Genomic DNA, 12,843 nt, shown 5'->3' with positions numbered 1-12,843 from the left:
TAACAAACAAACTAGGGGAATCGAGAAGAGGCATGTGGCAGCAAATGTGTTTCAGGTGCAGTTGATCAACGGCAGCCGGAACTAAGAGACTTCCGTTGAGGCGACTGACAGTTGTTGTTGTTGTTGTTGTTGCCCCTTTGTGGCAGCAGCAGCAGCTGAAGAAGCGCCAACTTTATTGACAAACAACACGTGTGGAGAGTTCGAATTCGTGGCAATCAATGTAATGTTTATGCTGACGCTCGCTTCTTGCCGCTTCCCGTTGCAGTTGCCACACGCAGCAGCACCCCTTCCGCTCTCTCTCTTCTCTTTGCTTCGACTCAGTCAGCCGCAAATTGCTTTCAATTATGTTGCATGTTGCTCCCGTTTTTATGGCCCCTTTTGCTGACGTGTCTCCAGTTGTTGAAGTTGTTGCAGTTGTTGTTGTTCTTGTTGTTGTTCTTGTTGTTGTGGCATGTTCGTGTTGATGATCTGTGCGACTGATCAACGTATTTATCTGGCAACTTGCAACTTGCAACTGCAATTGCAGACTCGCAACTGACTGCGACTGCGTTCTCGACATCTCAACGCAACGCGGTGGCACCACAACCCCTTCCCCCCTCTTCTACCCTTACTGTCTGGCTTCTTTGTTTTTATGGCTTTGATTTTAATCATCGGTTTCAGCATTAAAATGTTCCATTATGCCCGCCGCCGCCCAAGAACCGCAGCAAATTGCTTGCGGAAGTGTGCCACGCCCACTAAAGTGGCCGGAGATGGCAGATTGAAGAACTCGAATCTTGAATCTCCGATCTCCCATCTGCGATCTGCGATCCTCGATCAAGAGATTCATTTTGGATTGAGTTACTCTCTCAACGATCGTCATCTGCGTGCAAATTTGTGCCTTTAAAAACAAACTAAAGTGAAAATTATGTCAAACCTGTTGACTGAGTGCAAGAGTGAGACAAGTACAAAGAAAGAAAGAGAGAGATAGCTAGAGAGGATGCTGCTGGCAATCTTTGGCTGGCGATATCCATCTGCTATCTGCTATCTGAAGATCAGACGCCGCTGCACGGAATTGAGTAATTTGTTGCAAACACAATTAGATGCAACAGATTGTTGACTAAGTGACTGAAACGTTTAACATACTGACTACAGTTCGAGTTTGTCGTTTGTGCCACATGAAGACATTGCCGTGGGGCGTTGGCATTTGCAACCTGGTTGAGGTTCACATCAGAGACTCTGACAACAGCTGGACACATACAACGAGCTGCTGACAAGCCGAGCAGTTCAAATGAGTTCAGTGGGCGATCTTGCCACAGTCGCAGTCAGAGTCGCAGCTGAGCTGCCTTGCCCCTCGTCACATTTCATAATTTTCAGCCAATTATGCGAAAATTGCGAAGCTCTCCGCTCCATTCCGGCTGACAAGCCAAAAACAAACAGACCTTGGGCCGAGTTAATGACATTGAATGGGGTCAGACCCCCAAAGCCAAAAGCGAGTCAGCTTCAACTGTATATATACCTTATGTATAAGGTAGATAAGTACTTTCAACTGGCCACGAAAGACTGCTGACAGCAATCTTCACTCGAGTCTCGAGAATCAGTTGCTTCTCCCTCTCTCTCTTTGTCTCCTTCTCTATCATTTGTGGTTGTGTGTCATTCTTCTCTGCTGGCAGTCAGCAATTATGCGGTTGCTTTTGCTGTGTTGCTCTTGCTGAGCAGAGCAGAGTCAGACCCTTCAGCTGGAGTCTGTAGTTAGTCTAGGGTCCAACCACATTGGTGTGAATCAAGCAAAGCGAATTGATATCTTCATGTCTGCTCGAGTAGAGTCTTAACAGCTCATAATTATAGTTATATTTAACTTTTTCAGCTCCTCTTCTTCTTCTTCCACTCCTCAACTTTCCATTGTGCTGCTAATGACGTTTAAATTTCATTTCATAACCTGCTTGTTTTGTTCACTTCATATTTTTAGACATTATAGTTTGAAAGGATTTTTGGATCTCTTCTGTGTAACAATATACGTTTTATTTGATCATTATATTTCAATCAGAATTTAAGAACTTTTAAGTAATATATGTCATTAATCTATGTCTTCAAAATTATTCAATGGAAGACTCATACATTTTTTTGCATTTACCGAAAATTTCTTTTGTATTATCAGCACTAAAGGAACTTTTTGGTGTTTTTATATTCAGAAGACAGAAATGCATGAAAAATCTTGAGATTTAAGTAAGTACTCGCCAAATGAATTTTATTAAAAATAATCATTGAATGCAAATATTACAGTTTAAGAGATTGATTAGTTAGTCCACAAATTTTCAAAATTCTGTAGTCAATCCAAGTTTTTATAAAATTTAGTTTAAGATTTTTAGTCTTAAAACTGTAAGATATGTTCTTCTCATTAATAAGAATTTAGTCTTAAAAGTCTTAAGTCTTATATTAAATGTGCTTGAAATCAAGATGTGTTTTCTAACATTAAAATTTTCATGTTCCTGACGCACTTTTGAGACACTTCTTATAACTATTACCAACATCTTGAAAGAGAAAAACTAAAGCATAACACAAACTTAAGCATCTTATATCGGCTTAATAATAAATTGTAATAATTTAAAGTTTTTTATTACATTAACTTTGCTATAATAAAAGTACTATAATGATAAATTATCTTTTTGTGAACCAAAATTTCCTTTTAACACTTGATCATTCTCTCGTTTAAAGAATTGCTTAAAAATGCCAGCCAAATATTTTATTGCTGTAGTATAATAATAAACTCACAGGAAGGAGTATTTATCATTTATTTATTTATATTTTCTGTATGGAACGTTATTTTTTCATTATAAAATAACAGTTAGTTAAATTATAAAATAATTTAATTAAATAAATTTGTAACATGTACTATGAAATCATAATTATTTTTACCAATACTTGATCGCCTTCTCGTTTTAAGATGTATTTAATTGATAGAGAAAAATGCCAGTTAAGTATTTCATTTGTGATGAACTCGATTGAAGAGTGCTTAACATAATTCAAGCGAAGCAAAGAAGCTGCGATGGCTGGCTACCTGAAAAAATTCTGATCAGCTTAAGAGCTCAAGCAGAACAGTTCCAACAGAGTGCGAGTATATCTCAAAGTGGTTGCGTTGCCTTGATTTTGCTTTGGCCTCTATCAATGTCTGGCAGTGTTAAGTGACTATTCCTAACACGTGCACATCAAAATCCACGCTTTATAATTGGTTTGTCAGGCGTTCGCTTGGTAACCGGCTCACACAGCTCTTAGCTCTCAGCTCACAGCTGTGCGCTGTCGACTTGGCCAAAACTCTAAAACCAACTTACAAAGCTGCTAAGTGAATTAAAATAATGATGCTGTGGATGACGATGACGATGACGATGTTGTTGATGATGATGATGATGATAATGGTGGCGATGCTGACGCTAAGACAGCCCCAGACCGAGACCCTGACTTTACCTGTCTGCTCAGTTCGTCCGTCTGTATTTCTGTCTCTCTTTGCTGTGCTTGGCAAGCTGATGATTCTATTTATTACATGTCTCGCAATTTGCAATTCCTCGTTTTTTTTTTGTGCGCTGCGTTTTAATTATTTGGCATGCCGTTAGTTTTAATAAAGTTGCTAACTGTGAAACGACGTGACTGGAAAATGTGCCTCGGCCTCTATTACAGTCGTAGTCGCAGTCTCAGTCTCAGAGTAACTGCCTGGGCAACGGTCGGGAAAATGAGCATTTAATTCACAGCGAAAGTGTCGGCCCCTAGGCCGTAGACTCGAGGCTCAGTCTGCGAACGCATCAGTTTCAGCTTTAGCTTCAGCTTCAGCATCAGCATCAGGTCCATGTCCAGACACATCTATCTGATTAAAATCTCGGCGAGAATTCACAGAAAAATTCTTACACGCAAGAGTCGCATGGTGCTAAGAGCCAAAGACAGCTGAAAAGTTGCTGCGTTAACACCCATTTCCAGATCCCAGCACAAGCACAATCACGTCCATTTCCATTTATGCAAGTCGCAGTGCGCAGAGCGAAATTTCATGCGAAATTTTATCACGCGAGGCATTTGCGATAAGCATCATCGGGGCCCAAATGTGCTGGACTCTGATTCTCAGATGCTCAGATCACAATGATCGTGCTCCACTGATAATAGCGACAACGCCCCACACAACAAAAGAAGCCAGGACATAGCGTTTCTCCGCTCTTATCTGCAGCTGGGCATCTATAAACAAGTAAGAAAGCTACTGTCGAGGGTGCTCGACTGTGAGATACCGATTTTGAATAAAAGCGAAACAGTGCGGTATTATTCCTAAAATATACCAAATTAATATACCGGAAAAATACTAGCATATACCAAGGGATATATTTGATATATTGATATAATACCGATTTGAGTATAAGCAGAACATTTCGGTATTATTCCTGTAATATACCAAATTAATATACCGCAAATATACTAAAACATACTGCTACGTATATTTGGTATATTGACATACTATATTAGCTATTTTCTTAAAAGTGAAACGGTGTGGTATTATTTGTACAATATACCAAAATAATATACCGAAAAATACTAAAATACACTAATGGTTTCATTTGGTATATTCGCATAGTACCGATTTGAGTAAAAGCAATACAGTACGGTATTATTATTACAATATACCAAAATAATATACCGCAAATATACAAAAAAAAACAGAATGCTACATTTAGTATATTGATATAGTACTATTTTCAAAATATACTATGGAGTGCTAAACATTTCATACTTGATCTGCGTGAAAAATAACAAGATCTGTAAAAAAAATTATATCTCTATCTCTTACTAGTCTCTGAGATCTAGATGTTCATACGGACAGACGGACTATATTGTCTCGGCTGTTGACATTGATCGAGAATATATATACTTTATGAGGTCGTAGATACGTCCTTCTGCCTGTTACATACATTTTCTGCATGCACAAAGTTATAATACCCTTCAACCCTATGGGTAGCGGGTATAAACAGCGACGCATGTTGAACGCATTCCAAAGCGCAGTCGAAACAGCTTCCAGGCGCTGTGGCGCACCACAAAGTGGGCGTGTTGCTTGTAGGGAGAGTACTGGGCACAGGGCAGACATAGTTGTTGTTGTTGCTGCTGCTGGGCTGTTGTGTTGCATGCAACAGACAACAAGTGCCAAGTGTTTGCGCCAAGCGTTGATTGTTCTTATCGGTGGCGCGATCGACTTCACTCGCCTCGACTCGACTCGAACCGAACCGAATGCAGCTGCAACGCGCAACGTGCAACGTGCAGAGCGTGAATTGCATGCGTAGAGATGCAGCCTAGAGATTGCTCGTCGCAGCAGCAGCAACAGTTGCTCTCTGTTGCACACTTGCGTGTTGCTCGCGATCTCGAAATGTGCACAGCAACAAAAAAAAAAGTGCAAAAAAGCAAGTGATGAATGTCCGTGTTATGCGATCTAATGATCTAGAAATGAAGTTAATAAATCGTTTAACCAGCTGGCACAGCGCCAGCCAAGAAGATCGATCCGATGCTCTCCCTCTACTCCTTGTCTCCCTCTCTCCTTGAGCTGTTTCCTTCCTCACCACTTGGCGGATGCTCGTTTCTAGCCTGTTTGCCAACGCGACCACCACGAGATGCGAAGCTGTGGCTGTGGCTGTGGCAATGGTCGTAATTTGCATAACTACTGTGCTTATAACTCTGTACATAACAAATTACAACAATTTGGTTTGCGCACATACCAGAGAGAAAACTCGAGAATGCAAAGCAGTGCTTAGGCAAATATTCTGGTTGCCATAACGGTAACGAGAGTCGCCACTAAACAAGGCCAATAACATGCCACAGCAATTTCCCACACACAGACACACCCGGTGTTGCATGTGTAACAAGCACAAGTCATTTAAAATGCACTTAGCTTATTTGTTCTTCTTCATTTATTGTGTATTTAAAATTGTTGCTTAGACTACATTGTGAGGGGGCGAGTGTGATGAGGGGGAACACACAACACTCTATATTAAATAAGAGATGCTGCACAAATGTTCGGAATTTGTGCAACCATTAAATCTAATATAAATAGGCAGTCATTTTAGTGGTTGTATATGTTGTGTATCAATGTGCAATCTACGGCTAAAGATTACCGATTACATATTTAAACTGCAAAGAGAGAAAGATTCTTATTAGTAAATACAAACATTTAATTAATTGTTGTTCATATTTACCTAGTATGTAAAATATATTTAGAAATTCAAAAGCTCATATCCAAAGTACAGCTGGAATAAAAATGGAAACAAAACAAGTATTAGACTTTTTCAATTCAATCATTCGCAGTAAACATTATTGTTAATTGATAAACTCAGTTGTAACTTTTCAATCAAATTATTTCATTAGTCTAACATATGTAAAAACATCATTGTGAATTGAATTTTTGGTTGTTAATTATACAACTAATTTTCTTACCTTTTGTGCTTTTAAGGACATCCACGTGGGAGATCCGCAGTACTTGGGTTTTATTACTGTAGCTGTAATGATTAAAAGATACAAATATATTGGTGATTGCCTTATGAATTACTATTAATAATCATTTAAATTCAATTGAATTATCAGCAACAAAAACTTTACACTAATCAAGGCATTTCATAGGTGTCCCAAGGTAAAAACGTAGTTCATCATAGTAAGAAATAAGAAATTTAGATATCAACATTGAAACTCACCTTTTAAAATGAATAGAATTTTTGTGGTTGTCGCCACTTCGCTGCAAATCCAAAGCATAACTGCAATTTAACAAAAATAAAACAAGATTAACGAAATTGTTTAATATTCTAAGAATAACAATATTCTTAAATTTTGTCAGTTATTTAAAATTTACACTAATCAAGGCATTTCATAGGTGTCCCAAGGTAATTGCTATATCATCAGAATATCTAAATTTCCCACCCAAATAATGCGAACAACTTCTGCTTACCTGCTTAGAATGCATAGCGTGTGCGAATGTCTTCCAGCTTCTTGCAGATCTGATTTGGCGTGCGGAACATGTCGCCGGCAATGCTCTTCTGCTTCACTGCATCAATGGATAAATACTGTTCGCACAAATCGCCATCGAGAACATTCTTCACCGGATAGTATGAGCTGCGGTAGCTGAGATGATCGCGGCCACACAACGGAGGATTCTCATTGCGCATATGCATCTCCAGGTGCTGGAAGAAGTCATAATCCTCGCGACTGGTGAATGGCACAAAGGCGCCAACAGTTCCACTCAATGTCGAATAGATCAATGCCTCAGATCCGCCAGGAATGAGCGTGGCCTTTTGCAGTGACATGATTATCTCGCCCACATGGAACGAGCAAATATTCTCCGACTTCTGCGATGCTCCAGACAACAAGCCACGATCCCATAAAGATTTGGTGCCAGTTGGATCTTCGTCCACATCATCGGTCACCGAATGCGGCAGGCGTTGAATGCTCAGGTTGCCAAACTTGTCAGCTATGGCTATGGTATCGTAGTCCAGCAGCGTGGTGGCCGTTACCCAACGAGGATGCGTATCATCGGCAAATATGATGAGCTGATTCTCGGCACGACGATAGCGAATAAAGAATACAGATTCCTGTACATCGGACACATAAACACGATGACCCATGGCTTGAATGTTGACAATCTGGTAGGGAATGTGTTTGTTCTCGCACTTGCGCAGCATCTTCTTCTTGCCCAGATCGTAGATACGCAGCATGCGTCCACAGCCAGCCAACAATCGACCCTGGAATCCACAGAGTGCGCCAGGTATCTCATCAATCTCTGTGCGATGTAAAAACTCCAGACTTGTGCACGTCGGATCAATCTTGTAGATATCAATGCAGCCACCTTGTGATATGCGTGGATTCAACTGCAAATCCTTAGCGATTCCCACCGCCAAGTAATAGCGTCCATCGGCCGCAATGGAGAACTTCAGCAATGCCATCGACATGATTGCCTCGTTTTGAGTCAGTGGCACACTGAACATCGTCTGGCCTTGCATGGCATCCAGGCAGCGAATCTGTGAGGCCCACAGACCCAGTCCAGCCTTGGGTGCAGAGAAGACATCCTCTGGCAGCACTTCGTTGATAAAGGCATTTGCCATCTCTCTGGCCAGCTCTCGTTCCTCATCGCCAGCAGCACTGCGCATTTCGTCAGCCATTTGTTCTTTGCGTGCATTCTTCGTATCTTCAGTGTAAGCATTGTGATCCGTCTCGGCAATTAGCATGCGTCCCGTATCAGGATGTATGACAAAGGCACGCGGCGTGTACTGCAGGGGGAATGCCACCTGATTGAAGACAGCGCCAAGTTTCTCAAGTGCCAAGATACGCAGCGTATTCGTAGAAATGGCCACAATACCTTCACTACATTGCTCGCTGGAGAAGCCTGAAGCGTACTCAAGTGTCTCGTAGGACAACGGCGTCAAATGGAATCGATTCTGATGATAGTACGACAGCCAAGTGCGGCTGGACATGGCCAGCACTGCCTCCGCTCCCTGCATCTTGATGCGGAACAGTTTCACTGGACGTGAACCCAAGTAACGTGTACGTGTATCCGCCAGATCTCCAGATACAGGATCCAAAACAGTACGCAGCAAGACGCCATTGCTCAATCCAATGTTCAGATAGATGGTGCCTTTATTGCTGCCACCACTGCGCTGAGGTGGCAAGTCATCATCTGCTCCACCACCTGCTGTGGTGCTCTCTGTGTGACCCATCTCAACCAAGCACAAAGACTCGGCTGGCGAGGGCAACGCCTGCATAGAGCAGGGCGAGAGGCAGTTGTTGGGATCCAGCGAGAGTATGCGCACAGTGTTATCAGCGAGGCCGACAGCCAAGAACCAGGAACGCTGCTCGCCATCAGGCACTGTTCCCAAAGCCATGCACATGATCTCAGCAGGCATTTCAGAGCGTTCTGTGTACTCGTTCAATTCGCCAGTCTGCAAAGTAGAACTTTATGTTAGTAATTGACCAGACAGGCATTGCATGATGGTAAAACAAGGTTAAAGCTCAGCACTGCAGGACACAGAGTGTCTCAACATGATTGTTCTTTTCGTGTTTTTGTCATCAGAGCAATAGAAAGTTGAGAATTGTGCTCTCTTATTTTTGTTATGCTTACCGGATCCATTTCAAAGTAAACCAATTCCCGACCAGAGAGCGTGATGACAACCTGACGTTGATTGACGGCGCATTTGGTAATGGATTTCTTGCCCGGCGCCTTCCATTCATTCACACGTTTATCGGAACGGATGTGACGAATGCCATCGGGATAGACTTGAACCAAAGCATCGTCACCCAAGGCAGCGCAACACAATGTTGGCGTTGTGCCAAGGAAACCGCTATCCGTTACTTCCTCAACGGTCTCACCAATGCTCAGAACCAAAGTGGCATTCACGAAGGAGACAATGATATAGGCATCAAACTCGTCTAAAAGTAGCACACAATACAAAAGAGTTTTACATGAATAAAGAGTAAAGAATCAACTTAATTCATAGGACATTTGGAAGCGACATTGAATAATCAGTTTATCAAATTGTAATCAATGGAAAATTCAGCTGAAACACGGTTGATAAATAATCGCATCATGTTCAATGTCTGAAGAGAACTTAAATGTAAAGAGTAGTAGTATTTTGTAGTACACAATTTGTTGTAGTATCTGTTGGCTTAAAAGCTGCAATAATGTTGCCTTACCTATCGCTTCACAAAAGACAAATATAAATGATATAAGTATTATATATACGTGAGTCAATTGGATGACTCCGTTTTTATATCTGCTGTTCGAAAGTCACACACAACAAACAGTTGATAATACGTCTGTGTTTAAGCGCCTGAAATAAGAGAGAACTGGTGGTTGATAACTTGTGGCTTTTGGATCGTGTTTACATTTAGGCATACGAACTAGAATTGTTGATACATTAAAACTATATTTTCAATGTGGCAGATTCACCAGGATTCTCACGAGTTATAATATCAACAATACTACTATATATAGATTAATATAGCAAATATCATTCATTGTTTAGCTTGGGGTATCGTGTTCTGTATCATCAATGCACCAGTTGAATTATTAGAAATATTTCATTGCTAGCAAAACTTATTCTAGAACTTAGCAGGTAAATATGTGAGCAAATAAAAAGCACTTCTTGGACTCACCATCAACACGTTTCTTGACAGTCCATACGGCATTTGGATTACCGGGCAGCTCAGAGACAGCCATCTCAGATACCTCGAGGCCATGACGCAGTACACGAAGTGTAGAGCGTGGCCCACGACCACAGAGCACATACAACTGTGGCGTGTCCTCATTGGCCAGATCAGCCACCTGGGAGGTAATAATGGGTGCAAACGAGGGCAACTCATCGACCAACACGAGGTTTTTCAATGCACGTGGAGCAAAGAAGAAAGTCTCTCCCTCCTCCAATGGCATCGCAGAGCTGAATTCGGGCTCATCATCATCATCGCCCAGATGTGCAATTTGGTACAGATAACTGTTGAGAAAAAGTCTATGTTAATAAAGGTTTAAGTAGGCAAAGAAGGTTGTAAACTTACTGGTTTCCAAATTCGCTGGCGACGAACAGAAAGCCAGTCTTCAGCACACACATTGCCGTTGCTGGTGGCACAGTGTCAAAGTACTTGAGCTTGATCTCCGACACAACATCATCATCGGTCTCCAGGGTGATCTTAAAGATATCGCCCTGCTCCGTTTGCAGCAGAAAGAAGTACATGCTCTTGGTGCGATGTGTTGCCGAGCATATAAAGATCATGCCACGCTCCGGATCATCGAGATCGTTACGACGACGTGGAATGGGACAACGAATATCATGCTGATCACCCAGATTCTTGTAGGTCAGATAATTCTCCGAGCAAATGAGCACACCCGAAGGTCCGTCATTGCCACCGGGTACAGAAACCAAGAAATTTGCGTGCTCTTCGAGTGGTTCCGAGTACTTACGAACCACATGATTCAAGCCAAGATCCAACTCATAAAATGTCAGTGTTTGTTGAGTGCGCTGAGCTGCTTCACCTGCAAGAAATCAACAAATTCAACTTGATTAATAAACAAATTTATAAGTCATTAAATAACATTTAGTATTTTGAAATGGAATGTGGGCCACAAATCAGTGAAGTGTTGCTAGGCAATTACAGCAACACCAATGGTTCAGTGGTCGCATTTATCTAGCGCTCTCTAGAAGCAGTATCCTGCTGTATACACCACAGTCACTGAGAATTATCACGCAAAAGCATGTCGAATAGTTAAGTGATCGTGTCTTACCTGATGGATCTAAATCTGCTTCTTCGTAGTCGATTTCCAGGCAAGCAAACATTGGATTATCAAAGCCAACATCGACACCAACCATGTGATAAGTCAGCGTGTTCGACTTGTGTGCTTCCAATGGCGACGAGATGGTTAAGCGAGCCTGTGTATCACGGTTCATGATGTAGGCCAACTTCTGTTTTTCTACAGCACCAATCATCACGGCACGACCTTTTGGATCGATGGCAAAGTATTGGCCAGGGACAATCCGACGACAGCCGGACTTGCCAAAGGTCTCCTGATGCACTTTCTCCAACGCATTCTTGCTGGGAATGTATTCCAGAATGACAATGCGACCAGAGTCTGAACCAACAACAATGTAATCTACGGAAAATTAGAATTTTAAAGGAAATTATTTATAGGTTATAGGTAGAGATCTTATTATAGGTTATGGGTAGAGATCTTGTAGGCTATAGAAAGATCTTTAATGGATATTAAAAAAAAATTGACGAGAATTATTCTAACGTAATATCATCGTTATAATTTAAACTTTAACTTTAATTTATTACATTATTAATATACCATAGAATGATTACTTATAATGATCTCTGGTTGTAAGAATTCATTTTGAGGTTAGAATCGATTGTAACTCGAAGTTTCAGTTCGCCATACCATGTGGTTGTGGGTCATGGCAAATGCGACGCCAAGTTAAGATTATTATCGCACACAGACGCATTCAAATAGGTCAAACTGAGTACAGCCAGCAAAAGAGTTGACTCAATTAGGTTTAGTGCGTAAAATCATATCTAATCTTATCTTCATATAAGAATAATAAAAAGTACTAACCTTTTGTGCCACCCGTCAGACGAAAGGCCATCAGAGCACGAATGCAGCCAAAGATTTCGGTTGACATCAACGTGTGAACTTTGCCGGTATTGGGATCAGGGCGAAGCAACTCCAGCGACTTGCCACGTGACAGCAGCACTTCTTGCTGCTTGCCACCCGAAAAGTTGCCGTGCACCGCGTGCGTGACGCCGGTGCCCTTTTGTAGCGTCAAATTATACAAGTACATGTTGAAGCTGCGCGCTACTTCAAAGCCAACACATACAATTGCACTGTTGAAAAAAATGCAAGTTGAGGTTAGAAACGATCGAGATATTACACACACAAAAATAAAGTATTTTGGATTAATCTGTACTACTTTGGAAAACCAAGGCCACAGTAATGGTAAGTCGTGTCGCCTAACGATGCTTAGTAAGCAGCATTTAATTGTTAATTTAGCACGCTTCAATTGCGACCAAACAGCAGACATTTCTGCTTTTCTGGAGATACTTCGTGCAAATCAAATCTCTAAAATACTCTTGCATTCAGCTAGTATATGGCCAATATAATTACCTTTTACTATTTTATTCAATGAATTGACACATTTTAACAATGATGCGCTTGGATTAAACTTTTTCACTTTAGATCAGCGGCATCACAAACAGCGACCGCTTCGCTTGACCGGTGAAGAAAAAGTAGACGGAGAAAACGAGGGATGCCGTGGAGCAAAAGTAACAGCAGAGTCACTGTGGTAACGATATCGAAATATGGTAACCCTAAATTAACGTCCG

The 12,843-nt window shown here is 41.4% G+C and overlaps 1 protein-coding gene and 3 non-coding genes across 5 annotated transcripts; all 4 read right to left on the bottom strand.

Annotated features, from left to right (window-relative positions):
• Positions 1 to 5,885: 5,885 nt before the first annotated feature.
• On the bottom strand, positions 5,886 to 12,782 carry LOC133844368 (splicing factor 3B subunit 3). 2 transcript variants are annotated; one of them, XM_062278317.1, is made up of 11 exons: positions 12,626 to 12,781; positions 12,077 to 12,345; positions 11,249 to 11,614; positions 10,525 to 10,999; positions 10,129 to 10,463; positions 9,095 to 9,402; positions 6,932 to 8,915; positions 6,681 to 6,740; positions 6,427 to 6,488; positions 6,189 to 6,239; positions 5,886 to 6,123 (listed from the first exon to the last, which is right to left on the bottom strand). In XM_062278317.1, the coding sequence occupies exons 2-7, from the start codon at positions 12,300 to 12,302 to the stop codon at positions 6,936 to 6,938; spliced, it is 3,690 nt and encodes a 1,229-aa protein (XP_062134301.1). In that variant the 5' UTR covers positions 12,303 to 12,345; positions 12,626 to 12,781; the 3' UTR covers positions 5,886 to 6,123; positions 6,189 to 6,239; positions 6,427 to 6,488; positions 6,681 to 6,740; positions 6,932 to 6,935. The 2 variants fall into 2 exon arrangements, with proteins under 2 accessions (XP_062134301.1, XP_062134302.1); XM_062278318.1 differs by lacking the exons at positions 5,886 to 6,123; positions 6,189 to 6,239; positions 6,427 to 6,488; positions 6,681 to 6,740; positions 6,932 to 8,915 and adding an exon at positions 9,667 to 9,803 and having other exon boundaries at positions 9,263 to 9,402; positions 12,626 to 12,782.
• Positions 6,317 to 6,387, bottom strand: LOC133846651 (small nucleolar RNA Me28S-Cm788). Its single transcript, XR_009894992.1, has one exon. It is a non-coding gene; the product is annotated as a small nucleolar RNA Me28S-Cm788 (small nucleolar RNA).
• LOC133846635 (small nucleolar RNA Me28S-Gm3113) lies at positions 6,565 to 6,648 on the bottom strand. The gene has a single exon (XR_009894976.1). It is a non-coding gene; the product is annotated as a small nucleolar RNA Me28S-Gm3113 (small nucleolar RNA).
• On the bottom strand, positions 6,812 to 6,896 carry LOC133846636 (small nucleolar RNA Me28S-Gm3113). The gene has a single exon (XR_009894977.1). It is a non-coding gene; the product is annotated as a small nucleolar RNA Me28S-Gm3113 (small nucleolar RNA).
• Positions 12,783 to 12,843: the final 61 nt, after the last annotated feature.

The sequence above is a fragment of the Drosophila sulfurigaster genome, chromosome 3 (genome assembly GCF_023558435.1).
Source record: "Drosophila sulfurigaster albostrigata strain 15112-1811.04 chromosome 3, ASM2355843v2, whole genome shotgun sequence".
Lineage (NCBI taxonomy): Eukaryota > Metazoa > Arthropoda > Insecta > Diptera > Drosophilidae > Drosophila > Drosophila sulfurigaster.
This window is presented reverse-complemented; position numbering and strand designations above follow the sequence as displayed.